At 37.9% G+C, this 14,553-nt stretch overlaps 1 protein-coding gene across 4 annotated transcripts in view; it reads left to right on the top strand.

Moving 5' to 3' along the window:
• Positions 1–14,553, top strand: part of INPP5E (Inositol-3-phosphate synthase) — a 40,581-nt gene that overhangs the window by 12,227 nt on the left and 13,801 nt on the right. For 3 of the 4 annotated variants that reach the window (XR_016480819.1, XM_090174556.1, XM_090174558.1), the window contains 7 exons: positions 1,798–1,895; positions 4,947–5,071; positions 7,038–7,157; positions 7,571–7,843; positions 8,374–8,486; positions 10,057–10,193; positions 10,247–10,293. Coding sequence is in view for 3 of the 4 variants with exons in the window: in XM_090174556.1 (XP_090030682.1) it covers positions 1,798–1,895; positions 4,947–5,071; positions 7,038–7,157; positions 7,571–7,843; positions 8,374–8,486; positions 10,057–10,193; positions 10,247–10,293 (913 nt within the window). In the remaining variant the exon portion in view is untranslated. Of the gene's footprint in view, positions 1–1,797; positions 1,896–4,946; positions 5,072–7,037; positions 7,158–7,570; positions 7,844–7,916; positions 7,973–8,373; positions 8,487–10,056; positions 10,194–10,246; positions 10,294–14,553 lie in introns of those variants that run through there. The other variant, XM_090174559.1, reaches the window with a different exon arrangement.

The following is a 14,553-nucleotide window of genomic DNA, read 5'->3' on the forward strand; positions in this document are numbered from 1 at the left end:
CGCAATATGCGAGCAAGCTAACTTTACTACCAGACGCCGAACGGTATGGCCAACAGCGATAGGACTGATACCCCCGTCCTTCTTCTTGAGAGCGCACAAGGAGGCGCCGTACAGCACAGGGCAGATTTCCTGAGGGACGAGGCCATCGAGCATAAGATTACATAGTCTCGTGAGCGACTTCAGCAGACAATCGCCGGATACCCCAGAATTTGGGCCCGCAAGATCCTTGAGGTGCTGAGGGGACAACGAATCGAGGCCCCCGGCGGAGCCGGCTGGAAACGATTGCAGAGCTGTGCGGACGGCTGAGTCAGAGACGTTTAAGGCAGACAAAGTTGACCGATCGTTGTCCAACTCGAAGGAAAAATCAGTATGGCCCGACGCCGAAGGATGTTTACCTCGAAGGGACGCGAGCGTAGTGGCGTCGTTGGGAGCGAAAGAATCATCGGAACAGATAATACGAACAGCACCCGTAACATCACCGTCAGATAACTTGGCTTCGACGATTTTGCCGATATTACGAGCTGTCGGTCGCCGGGCTGAGGAAGTAGGGATGCTCGAAGCTGTTGGTAGAACGAGGCCGGCACTGAACGTGTTGATATTTTCTTTAATGCGCGTAGCGAGCGAAGCGGGCTTTCCTTCGACCGACCCGGGAACCTGCAGGCACGCCGACGGAAAACTAAACAGACTAACCCACGAGGAAACCGAATTAACGCGGACAACCGTATTGATGACATTAGAAAGGCAACTGGCGGCCAAATGACGGGCCCCTTTAGGAATACGACGCACGACACGCCGAGATAATTTTAAATTCGCGAGAAGGCTGACGATGGAATCGCTGCGAATATCGGAAGGCGATTCACCAAGATCCTCGAGACGTGGAACTGCCGATGGTTTAGTACAAGTTGAGGACCGACTATAGTGCCTGTTTAAACTTTTAAATTGTTTGCCGCACTGGGAGCAGTCCGATAAGACAGGCTGAGAGGCCATGCGGGAAAATGTAAGAGAGTTATACAACTTAGTACACTACCACACTTTAGCACATAATATAAAATGTTTGGGAGTCCAGATATTAGACTTAAAACAATTACAATACAAATGACATTAATATAAAAGATAAAAATTGCATAAAAATTAGTCAATACTATCTAGCACTCCAAACATATATGACCGTCAAGAGGTCAGCGTTATAGTACAGTTGAAAAATGATAAAATAATCAATTATTATAATTATCATTATTATATTATTATAATTCATGGGGATTTCTTAAATTAGTTCCCAAAATCTTTTAGGATCAATGCACAATCCAGTAGAGAAAATGAATGAGTAATACCTCTCCTCTTGTGCTTCCTTATTGGCTGCTAGCCTGAAAAGAGAGGGGGAAAGCACAGTACAAATTACCAAGGGCGTCTGCAAATGAAGTTATCTAAAAGTTAAGCTACAAATAAAAGTTGGCATAGTTTTCTCACCAAACCAAGCAATTTACTTTTTCTCACATCAAAATGTGGTTACTGCCATTTTTGCCCTTTCACCTCACTATATGATTCTGATGTTAGTTCTTTCCCCTTTTTAATCATGAATGGGTGAAGCTAGTTTGGTCAGATTTTAATTAAGTAAAATTTTTAAATGAACCATTGTAAACAGTGAAATAACGGTATCTGATTGATTGTGCAAACATTCCTAACCCTACTTAACATTCAGTAGTAACAATGGTCAAGGCCCCCACCATTATAGTTTTGCCATTGGCCATTCCAATTGCCTGACTTGACTTTTTCATTGAAATGTGTTTTTTTTTCCAGAGTGCTCCAAAAAATCTGAATGATTTTCTTCTACCTGAATCTGTTAACCTAGTTCCAGATATGTATGTAATAGGAACTCAGGAAGGCCCTAGTGATAGGTAACTGCATTTGCATTGAGGTTTACAATGAGATTTCTTGTTTCATTGCCCAGGCAGTTTAAACCAGGCACAATATATAAAGGTTGAAGCTGGGATAAATATTTAGGGACTGTGCAGAATGTGGTCACGAGTTGCAATTGTTCCCTTTTTTCCTACTTATTCAAGCTGTGGGACATGCGGTGGCACAAGAACCCTCATTCCATGTTTGGCTTCAGGGGTCATTCCAAAGATTGCTATTGAAAAATTACGGCAAGATGTATAATAATACCAAATGAAACTAGTTTACAATAATTTAAAAACTGAGCTATCCAAATAGTGATGTATTTAGCACAATACCTGGTATGGAACATTCTTAGTTTTTATTAACCAGGGATATTTAAGGGTTGCGCTGTCATTTGAGCATTACTATTTTCTTATGTAATTTCCTTAAATAATGCTGAAGAAATCTCATAATGTTGTCACGAGGTACGAAAGATGAGCCGCTGTAGTGCTTTAATATCTACTTCATAAAATATAAATCAAAAGTGTTTTAACAATAGTGATAGAACTAATTTGCAATTATTAAGTTAGGTTCATTAAAATGATGGTAACTAAGTTTAAATTGTGGTTTTCAAGGGCAAACTGGCCAGGTGGACAAAATTCTACAGGGCCACAACTAATTTTTATTAAATTTTGGGGACTAAGATCTCAATAAGTTAAAGTTAAAAAACTCGGCCAACTAAAATGTCATCAGTTTGCGGGTGCTGGTTTTGATAAATTATCATTTATTTATAATTCTGGGTGCATGCATAGTTGTGGCATTGGTATACCTTTGGCATTTAGCAAATATACAGGGTGTCTCAATTTGCTCGATCAGGCCATTTTTCTCAAAATGTATTTATGCTAGGGTTCTGAAATTTTCAGGGTTTATTTGTTAGGTATGGAAGGCTTTGGTTACTAAATTTCAGAAACATCGAACGATTTTGTGCCATTTTGGAAAATTTATACTTTCACCAGTAGGTGTCACGCAAAATGTTTCAATAGAAAAGTTGTAGGGCATAGTCGAAAGTGTAAAAATAATTTTGGTTCGGTTGTTAAAGACCTATTTTTCACTGAGTTTGGAGGTCGGGGGAAAAACAAGTTGTACTAGCAGGCAATAGCCTTTAACGAATTGTAGTTAACATGCATTTCAGTTATAAGATTTCGAAAAATAAACAAATAATAATTAGCCCAAGTGACAAATGTTTTTTAATGACTTCTACAAAATGTCGTCCAACACGTTGGATATTTCATTTTGAAGGAACTCCAAGTAGTTTTGACCGTTCAGACGATTTGGCAGGAAGAACGGGCCAATAATTCTGTCACCTAACAGACCAGCCCACACATTTAAGCGAAACTGCACTTGGTGGCGGTGAGGAAATCCCCAGTGTGGATTCTCGTAGTCCCACATATGTTGGTTTTGACGGTTGAAAGGCCCATCTCTTCCGAATGAACATTCGTCGGAAATCAGTAGTTGATCGTTAAAATCCTGGTGTGCGTCAGCCATGAGGCAAAACCAATTGCAGAAGTCGAGTCGGCGCTGTCTATCACCGTCATGCAGTCCTTGGTGAAGTATCGCTCGATAAGGCTGAAAATGGTGTCTTTTGAGTGCTCTCCAAACGTAGTTTCGATCCAACCCTAAGTCAAAGCTGGCAGTCCTGACGCTCGCTCGAGGATAGGCGATGAAGTAGGCAAGTATGGTGTTTTCCATGTCGATGTCCTGGAGACCACGACCACGAAACCTCGGATTGATATTACCCCAGTTGTCGAAGTCGAGGACCACTCTCAGAACCGTCGTATGACTTGGTCTGCAATTGGGAAATCTTCGTCTAAATAACTGACTTACTAGAGTAGCATTACGACGACCTTCTCCGTAAAATAATTCTAGCATATGAGCGCGCTGATCTCGAGTGTAAAGAGGCATACTGGACAACAATCGGCCAGGCTGAGATAATGTTTTAACTTTGAAATGTAAACGCTTTAAATACTACTCGGACAATTGATATTTCACGTTAAAAAACAACAAAAGAAAAATAAGCGTAATTTTTGGTCTACAAATCTTTGTTTGATGATCTTACTCGTAACCACGTCGAAATGGAAGACACGGTCTTTGTCTACTTTGTCTAATTAGGTGTTGAACGTAATAATTTTCTTTAACAATAATTGATGATTATTAACTACATAGCTGAAATCATTAGTTCCCTAAAATAAATGTACATGTGTGTTGTGATTATGTACGATTGTTTACGTTAAAGGCTATTGCCTGCTAGTACAACTTGTTTTTCCCCCAACCTCCAAACTCAGTGAAAAATAGGTCTTTTTAAACCGAACCAAAATTATTTTTACACTTTCGACTATGCCCTACAACTTTTCTATTGAAACATTTTGCGTGACACCTACCGGTGAAAAAATAAATTTTCCAAAACGGCACAAAATCGTTCGATGTTTCTGAAATTTAGTAACCAAATCCTTCCATACCTAACAAATAAACCCTGAAAATTTCAGAACCCTAGCATAAATACACTTTGAGAAAAATGGCCTGATCGAGCAAATTGAGACACCCTGTATAAAATATTAATATCACTCTGATTTCTAACTGGTATCAAAGGTCAAGCAAGTTGAGATGTGACTTTTCAAAAAAAATCTACATTTTATTTATATATAAATCTGATTCTGCTTTTTTTATGTATATTATTAACCTTTTAGTGCATAATTAGTATATTAGTGTTATTTTTATAGATATGAAATAAAAATTTAATTTTTCTGAAATTAGGGATTTTATGAACTTGCTTAATTTTTGCTCTCAAGTAGCTCAAAGATACAAGGCGGAAAAATCAAGTCAAATTTTTAGTCTTCGATAACACACATGTGACTGTTTCAAAGACGTAAAAATCAAAGCTCATTCAAGCCTTTCATTGCCGTTTAATGGAATGGCCCAGGTTTTAATCTTCAGATTATATTCTATTCTAACCTTCCTCGTACTTTTTCCTGCTTTCTTTTCCCCTTTTTATTTTCACCTATTTCTTAACGAAGGCGGGACTGGGAGGTTGGCATTCAGTCGTGCCTGGGCCCCTCACATGTTCTCTTCCATTCTGCTTCTCTTGGAGTTTTACATTTGGCTGTCTTCCTACGGAGAGATCTGATCTGGTTTTGTTCTGGTAATAACTCTATTCCGTGTAACACTTCTGGCACCTTTTAAATATTTTGAAAACCACCAAAATTTTAATCAACATTGTATATATTTTATATTTTTACACCATTTGAGTGATTTTAAAACTTTGTTTTTTACTGACGCAGAATTAAAATTGTAAATTAATTTTAGGTGCAGTTTTATATGCAGATTATAAAAAATATGGCATTAGAACAAAACTTCAATATAGTTGCCAGTGGTGTATTGGAGCCAGCTTCCACTAGTCCAACTATGCAGTAACTATTTCCCCCTAATGGCTCATGCTCCAGCACTTGTTTCTCCAAGACATTTTGAAAATTGGCCTTAAGAACTATGGGACTTATATTTAAGACTATGAAATTGGGGTAGGGTTCATGCGTGCTGGAACCTAACTTCTAACCAATACACCACTGACTGTTACACACACAAAATTAAGCATATGGTCTAACATTATTGTCTACTTCGTGGACCATTATCATAGACAGAATCTTGTTTTTACTTGTCAGAATCTCTTTGAAAACAAAGTGCTACATTAAACTAATGAATATGAAGAAACTATATGGTAAAGGGAAAATAGACACTCAGCTATGTCTATGACAGTTAATTTTATAATAATTTGTGCAGATTTAACTGGCACGATCCGATGATGCGGTTTTTAACTGTTGGAAATAAACTCACGGACGAATCTGTTTCTTTGTTTTGAATATTACTGATGTTCGATAGATGTGGAATAGAGTTCGTCATTTTCTCACTTGAAGGATAGATTGATGAGCAATTAGACCCGCTGTATTTAAAAGCCAGTGGCAGCTAGGAGATGTTGAACTTGTATTAAACAATTGTTAAACATAATACCCGAGGCACCACCATAGGCCTAAGACATCTAGTTACATATTTAATGCCAATACAGGTGTCCTGTATAATTTTTAGGTCTGTATTTGTTAATTTTATTTAATTTTGAAGCTTTTAAACTAAGCACTAGATAATTGGTGTATGAGAAAAATTTATTAACAATGAATGATATTACAAAATTTAATAATTAAGGTATAACAGCTCCCCTTCTTTCTATACATAAACGTAATCTTCGTCAAAATGAGTTGGTTAACTCACGCAAATATTCCAGAGTCAAACTGAAACGCGTCATTGACCATGTTTTTCAAATCTTTAGAATCCTTTGTTCTATGAGATAAGGATTCTGGAACATATGTTATCTACAGGATTGAGATCGGGGGGGGGGGGAAGGGGGCCAGTTGAGGGTCTATTCCTTCTTCATACAAGAAAGCCATGATGACTCAGGCAGTGTGAGCAGGACAGTTGCACTGATCCCCAAGGCGAAGATAAACCTCTGTCTCTATTTTCCCTTTCCCATATAGTTTCTTCATTTTAATTTGCTAAATTTAGCACTCAAAATTAATTTTTTCAATACTTTTGAAATGCTGTGGAAGTTAGGCGTTTTTAAAAAGTGGTCAATTATTCAATTTACGAAAACTTTAATTCGGTCTTAAAATTGAAAGGTGCATAACTCGTCAACCATTGGTCTTAGAAACATAAAAATAACACTATGTGAGTATGAAGCGACTAAAAATCCTAATTTCAGTGGCTTAACGCTATTTAAAAAGTTGTCAAAAATGGTATTGGTAAATTCCGACGGCTAGGATAAAAAAAAATTCGACAGAACTGATGGTTGCATCTAAAATGAAATTGCATATATTGCTACAGGCAAAGACTTTTTTTAACAGTGTACAGAACTACACCACTCTACCACTACAAAATTTGTTATTCGGTCCTAGAAAAATTTTGCTCAAAAGTGTTCTGGTTAGCTCTATCTACTCAATTACATAAAAATTTTGATGATATTACAACTATTAGAAACTCTTCTTAACTACCATGTTTACTAGCATGTCAGACTTGTTTAGGTTTTTAATCTGTTCTAAGCGTGTTTTTTGTGTTCATAACAGTTCCAGAAGATGATTCTCTTGGTACTCGTCCAGGAACTATGGTTAAAACCAAAGGAGCAGTTGCTATTTCATTCTCGTTTTTTGGGGTGTCATTTCTTTTCATCAACTCCCATTTAACTGGTGAGATATGCAGTTTAGAATTAATAGGAACCAACTCCTTGTTATAATCAGTGTACACTCTGACTGAAATGATTACGGTAATTGCTCTGTTCTCATTGAGGGGCAGATCACTTTGTTACAGGATGTCATAATAATCATGATTAAAAATTTAATCATTATTTAATCATTTTTATTCTCTGTACAGCCAAAGCTACAGATTTAATTTTAATCTAATCTAATGATTTAATCATACGAGGGTGTCCTAATAATCATTAAAGTGAGCTGTCCCTCAGTTCCCACTCCTATAATTATCAAGTCATTGGCTGTAATAATAACAATTTCCTAGTTATCATTTTCTAATTGATTCATAATCCCTAATAATTTTTTTTTGGTTTATAAAGCAGTTAGCATGATATAAAAATTATTTTTGATAGCCCATGAAAAAAAGATAAAGGAGCGAGTAGCAGACTATGAGAAGATATGCAGTTCCTTATCTTTGCCAAAAAATATTCCTTCGAAAGCACAATGTGTTACCAAAGATGCCACTGCCAGGTTTGATTATGTGTTTTGGTGTGGTGATCTCAATTTTCGTTTGGACCAAGAGAGAGCAACTGTCATTAAACTGGTTGAAAACTCGTCTCGACAAAGTGCACCATGTTATGAAACTCTTCTTCAACATGACCAATTGAGAAAACTCATGGATAAAGGTAATTTTTAAATTCTTGCCAGAAGCTTTCAGAACACTTATTTCAATGCAACTACATCCAAATTTGGTTTTAGACAAAATAAATGCGAAGGGTAGTTGTGAATTCAGATAAAATAAGTTAAAAGGTAATAAAGGTTAAAATATAGAAAAAAACAATTTTAATTAAAATTCAGGAGCTTTCAAGCTTGTGGCTCTTTTTCAGTTGAAAAAGAGCCTCAAAATCGAAGTAAGTTTTTTTTATTTCTTAAATAAAACTTTTTATTAAAAAGTAATGTTTTGCATGACAACTATCCTTATAACTTGTTCGTGACCGAAGTTTAATTAAACCTAACTGATTGCAAGCATCAACTCGCCTTAGGTCATGACCTTGGTGGTGAGTAGCCAAGCAGAGTATAACTTCACCCCACTCCAAAACAAAAATTGATTAAACATTGATCAAGCAGACCTCATATTTCCAAATTCTACTTACATTTAAGGCAGTATTTATTATCAGTGCTTCTTTATCTTTTCATGTTTTATATTGTTTAATAGGTGATGCTTTTCGGGGATTTCATGAAGCTGAAATTAAATTTGAGCCATCTTACAAATATGACTATGGAAGTCCTGGGTTTGATTCAGTAAAACAAAGAGTTCCTTCTTATACGGTAGGTATTTAAAAAAATTATCCTGATTTTTTAAATGGAACTGGCAAGGGGAGCTTTATAGGGGGGAATGAAAATAAAAAAAAAACGTCATCTGTGACGCGAATTCGGGGGGACGGAACTTACCCTTTCAACCCTCCCCCTGTTTGAGAGCGGGAAATCGGGAAATATTTTTCTGCGTGATGAAGCTTTTTCCTCGTCACTATTTTCAACTATCGATGCCACACGTGTTGCAATAGTTCGAAGTCTCGAGGTGCGACTTTCTCTGGCAGGACTAATAATATTGTAATTATGTGTGATTACGAAGGAAATTGTCTTCCTGGAAAGGGCAAACGTAAGGGCTGCGCTTGTCGAATTCAAAATCAAAAATTGCTCTTCACTTTGTTCGTGTGGTCAAAAAATACCATGTTACAATGGCAAAAACAATGATCTTTACGCCGATTTGGATGTTAGGCCTAGTGCTAGTACGGGTTAAATGAAAGAGATGCTGACAGAAGAGTTCATTGCTTCTGAAATCACGCATTCCGGCAGAATGACTGACCCGAATATAATTAATATATAATAGCGTTTTGGGCCTAGTCTTAAAAGTGGCATTTTTGCTCGAACACATTGGGATTTTAATTGGTGAAAAGTATCAAAAGCATTGAGAAGGCTTACTCAAGTTCTGACACTCTCAGTAGGTTTGCGTTTGGAATTATCAGAATCAGACTTATTTATTTCCATAATTAAAATAAAAAATAATTACCCCGTACTCGCCATACGTAAACCCCAAACGGCTAACAAAGCGAAAAAATCGCAGATGAATACTTTTGACGCTTTAAGAGAAACGAAAAATCCAAAGGCAACGCGAAGCGCTTTGCGACTCCAGCGGCATAAACTGTAAATATTCCAAGCATATTAATTCTGCCCTCCCAAAAAAGACCCCCGAATCCGCGTCAACGATGACGTTTTTTGAATTTTCGTTCCCCCCCTATAAAGCTCCCCTTGCCAGTTCCTTTAAGGTCACATTAATTTTTATATGCTTTGCTTGAAATATCCATCCTTATCAATGTACATTACTCATATAGAAACAAACAAAATAATAGTAGTATTTTTTTGGTTTGAACAATTTCAATTTCAATTTAATTTAATTGTGCATTTGGTGTATCCAAAAAAAGGGGATAGCGGGGCTAAGTCGCAAATAATGACTCACTAACTTGCCTTGCCTTATATTAAAACAGCGTAGCAGTGTTTTAAGGTTCAGACGAGTCAGTTTCAAAACTAACAATAGTAATGTTTGGTTTGAACAAGTATTTCAAAAATGATTGTAATAACAATTTTAATAGTTAAATAATAATAATGTTTGAATGTATAATTTTTAAATTTTCTTAAAACCGTGGTGAAAGGGGCAACAAAACAGCTGCAAACTCAGATATGTCCTGGGTGGGAAAGGTTCTATGTATGTCATTGTATCAAGAGGTACTGCCAGAGTACTATCCTAACTATATGCAACTCAACGCAATTCAAAAACCAGTTTTTTTATATTTGAGCGTCATAGCATCCAATTAAACTTTTTTGTTTTTTAAATTTTTAGGACAGAATTTTATTTCGTTGCAAAACCAACAGTTCAGTTGACTGTTGCCATTACTCCATTGTGCCAGATTTACAATGCTCAGACCACCGACCTGTTTTTGCAATATTTGATGTGAATCTGAGGCCAGGACGAGATGAGTGGGTATCTTTTGATTTATTACTAAGATGAAAACTTATAATTTTCTTTTCAGCATTCCATTGTCTGCGGGATTGTTTGCGAGAGATGTTTATTTAGAAGGTATAATATTATTAGTTTTTATACTATGCTTTCTTGACCCAAACTTTAGACTGTATATCCAATTTACTTTCCACAGATCAGCCCCCCTGATAAAGGGCCTTATTTCTGATAATAACCTCAAAGTACAAATAACATAATTTGTTATCTGTCAGTTGACAGGCAAAACTTTGAAGGTACAAACACCAAAAAAATTACAGTAAAATGAGTTCATTTTTGTATAACCAAGACTATTTATTTATTCATAGAGAGAATGACTATGTTGAGACGATGTGTGGGCATCATTGTCAAATTATCTACTTTAAGTTTAGGGAACTAATGAGATTTCCTGCTGATTTGTCTTTTTTAGGGGTAATTAGCTTACTTTTGATCCACAAGGGGGATAATGAGCAACACTATGAACTGTCTCAACATAGTGATTCTACCTAAAAAAAATTACTTTCTTGGTAGAACATTTTGAAAGAAGTTTAACTACAATAAACACTCATTCCCGTTTGAGTACCTGTAATACTGTCGCAGTTAGTGAGCAAAGTCCGTGGAAACAGTAGCCATGGGATGGCCCTTTGAAGCTTACTAATTATATATGTATCACATTTAAGACATTTATGAGGGAAATAAGGGTCCCTCTTGAGTGGCTGGTCTGTTATTTTTAAACAAGGGTAACTCCTGTTTTCCTAAATGTATGAAAAAGTATGACCAAGAAATTGTGTATTCAGTCTTTTAATATCTGTGCCTTCTTGGCCAATGTGCCACTAATGCAACCAGAGTGAGTAACAATGAGAAGGTTTCTTATATATATATGTATATATACAGGGTGTCTGAAAATATTCGGCATGGACATTTTTCTCGAAGACCACTCATACGAAAAATCTGAAATTTTCAGGATATGTTCCCTAGTAATGGACCTCTTTAATCTGTAAATTTCAGAAGAATCGGAAAATATTTATCGGATTTGGAAAAAGTATTTTTTAACCGGCAGGTGGTAGACAAAAATGAATCATCAGACCATTTTTGTAAATTAATAAATTTTCAATTTTGATAAACTTTCAAATTAATTTTGATTTGTTAAAAACTAAGTACTATTAAACAAATGTATAATTTAGGTAGTACCAACTTGTTATTTTTCGGGACCCATTATCTAGGTCTAAACAGCCCTAAATTCACAGAACAAAATGTATTCTTAGGTTTCAGAGTATTCTCTTCAACTTTGTCATTGAACATTTTTGTCTACCACCTGCCGGTGAAAAAGTACTTTTTCCAAATCCGAGAAATATTTTCCGATTCTTCTGAAATTTACAGATTAAAGAGGTCCATTACTAGGGAACATATCCTGAAAATTTCAGATTTTTAGTATGAGTGGTCTTCGAGAAAAATGTCCATGTCGAATATTTTCAGACACCCTGTATATATACTAGCTGAGAAGCCCGCCTCCGGCCGTGCTTTCAGCTAGTTGAGTAAATTAGGGTTTAGAAAATGGAAACAAAATGCACTTTACTTTAAATATGCAAATTAAATTATTTTTAAATGGTAAATAGGCATTTTTTTAAATTACAAACGTTTAATAGTGCAAAATATCATATCTTGCAATATTAATATATATTTGATTTCTTTGATTAGTTTAAGATGTGATTATGATAAAGCGTCCCCGCAGTTTTCTGTGACTGTCCTTTATTAATTGTCATTGCGAAGCTAAGATTGATTGGAAATTGCAGGCCGGGCAAAGTTGTCTGCTTGACACAGATAGAGAGGGGAGGGGGGGGGGCTGAGAAAAGAGAACGAACGCAAGCCAAAAGGGTCGAAGGTCGTGCCATGCAGCAGCTAAGTGAGGCAATTAGAGCCAGAGAGATAAACTCCCGTGTCTCTTAATACCAGCGTCTCTTGACAGCGTGAGGTTAGGGGTTTCGGTCTTGCGGTCACCGGTTATTGGTCCCGTGGTCAAAAACTACGAATGTTAGCAATCTCAAGACAACCCTATAACCTGACGGCAGGGGCCACAGGCCAAATTTCGTGCGAGTTGGACAATTATCTTGGGCGTGCATAGAAGGTAACAAACCAATATATATATGCTCAAAATTTACTTAGTCTAAGTTTGGAGTGCATGGGTTCCAAGATGGCACCCAAGATGGCCGCTGAAACTTTGTTGTTCTGAAGTAAGCAAGGAAGATGAGAAAACGACCATTTTAGAGTTCAAACATTATTTATTGCAAGATTGTAAAGATAAGAAAATAATCATTCTTGAAGTGTTTTCAGCTTATGACAAGGTTGCAAGCAAGTTAAGAAATCAACCATTTAAGGAGTTAAACATTGTCGAGAGCGGTGGCATAACTTGGTGCAAGTCAGTCGATTCTTCATGCACGTGCACATGGCAGTCATGCTCTGGGATGAACAATTACAGGCTACGATATCCGTGCAGGCTTTGGGGACGGGTTCAAGGGTCATAAGGATTGGAATGTACTGGTTTGAGTGAAGTCTCCAGCCATATGACTCAGGATCCATCACCACCGGTCGAGCATGATGAGCATTTTCCCACACGTTCACCCGAAAGAATTGTTAACTTGTCAGTGCTGAAAAGCAACTGGTTTTACTTACAGTATTCCGCCGCTTTCCATAATGTCTTTACCTGGTAATGGCTTCTTAGCAGGTGTAGTCGCAGCGCATCGCTTGTTGGAGGTAAGGCTTCCGGCTTTTTTACAATACCTAAAAGCTGATGTCTCGCTTCATCCCCATTGGATACGTCTTTGCCCACCTGTTAAGACAAGAAGAATTGTTTTAACATTAAATAAACCAAATTTGGACTTGCTGAAACACCATAAAAAAACTACCAACCTTGTAGAGCTGTACCAGGAATTTATCTGCATTGGCCTTTGATGAGGGAGTCAGTGGAGAGCGCCCTAGGTCGTTCAGAAGCTCGCAGGCCGTTCCATTGAAGACTTTCCACGCTGTTTTTTTCGTTATTGTTGCAAGGTGAGATGTCAAGTCGCAACCCGTGACTGCGTGGAATGCCAAGATGTTCTTCTTTTGAGCATTGAGAAGAATTTTGCAGATCTCATGGACTGGGACATACTTCCTTTCTTTCGCTGTGCCACTCATCATCCACACTTTAGAGCTGGTCATTTTGTCAAAGTGATGGATCAGCAGCAAACAGATGTCGGAATCCCTGGCCATAACGACGATGTTGTCAGCATCGGAGTGCACAGCATGTAGCACAACGCATGTGTCGGCATATTCATGTGTCGAAGCTAGGGCACTGACGCTGGATTCGGGGTTGGTTGATTGCACATCCTCTTCATTTGTGAGCCCTCCGGCTACAATGACTTCGACGGCCCCAAAGTCATGTTGAAGAAGTTCTTGAGAGAGGAAGCGGGCGAGGTCGGTCTTGTTTTCCCCCAGTGCTAGAAAATTCTTCCAAGCTTTTGGCAGTGGAACGGCTGCACTTGTAATGTCCCTTCTTACTGGAGCGGCTCCCCTGGTTCGTCTGCTACGGGTCCCACTTCTAATTGACTTGGGACAGTACCGATTGAAAAGGATGTCGACTCTGGTCCGAAAGTAGTGGCGTTAGCAGGTTTTCCAATGCTGTTCACTAAAGCTTGACCGTCTATAATCAATTGTGAAGTGTCCCGATCAATTACAATTGAGTTTGGGCATTTCACGCCTTAAGTAACGAGATTTACCACCGATGCCTTTTCCGACGATCTGAGGGTGCGTTCGTTTCCGCCAACGATAAAGGTACTGGTAGAAGCTCGTGTTTCAAAATGGAGGGCAAGTCAATTTGTCTGCCTGCTTCGTAAGATACAATCAGACGACGTAGAACATCCCTGTCAGCCACTACAACTTTCTTCCGATCTTTAGAGTCCTTAACTTTAAAGAGGTCTAAGAGGGTCAAAGCAGAGTTTTTCGGTATGGTAACATAAAAACTTAACAGGTTTTTCAGATAACTCTTGAAGAATAAGCCGCTGATTCACAAAGTTGATAACCAGATCTGAGCTGCGCTTCTTGGTTTCAAGGAGCGATGCCTGAATCTCTTTGGTTGCCCGGTCTTTTGTGGCGACGTTGCAGACACTTGAACTGAGAGTCTATCAAGTTGAACGACTGCATAACCTTGAGAAGTGCATCTTCGTCGGAGTTATCTCTTTTTCTTCGACCTGGTTTCTCCTCCCAACCCGTTGTGGATAGGCCTTGTCCATACATAGCGAAGGTTTGTTGAGTTATTTCTCCTCCAGCGCTGAACCGTGGATACATCTTGAGTTATCCCAACTAATCCAC

This window comes from Leiobunum rupestre, chromosome 5, assembly GCF_980474605.1.
Source record: "Leiobunum rupestre chromosome 5, qqLeiRupe1.1.hap1, whole genome shotgun sequence".
Lineage (NCBI taxonomy): Eukaryota > Metazoa > Arthropoda > Arachnida > Opiliones > Sclerosomatidae > Leiobunum > Leiobunum rupestre.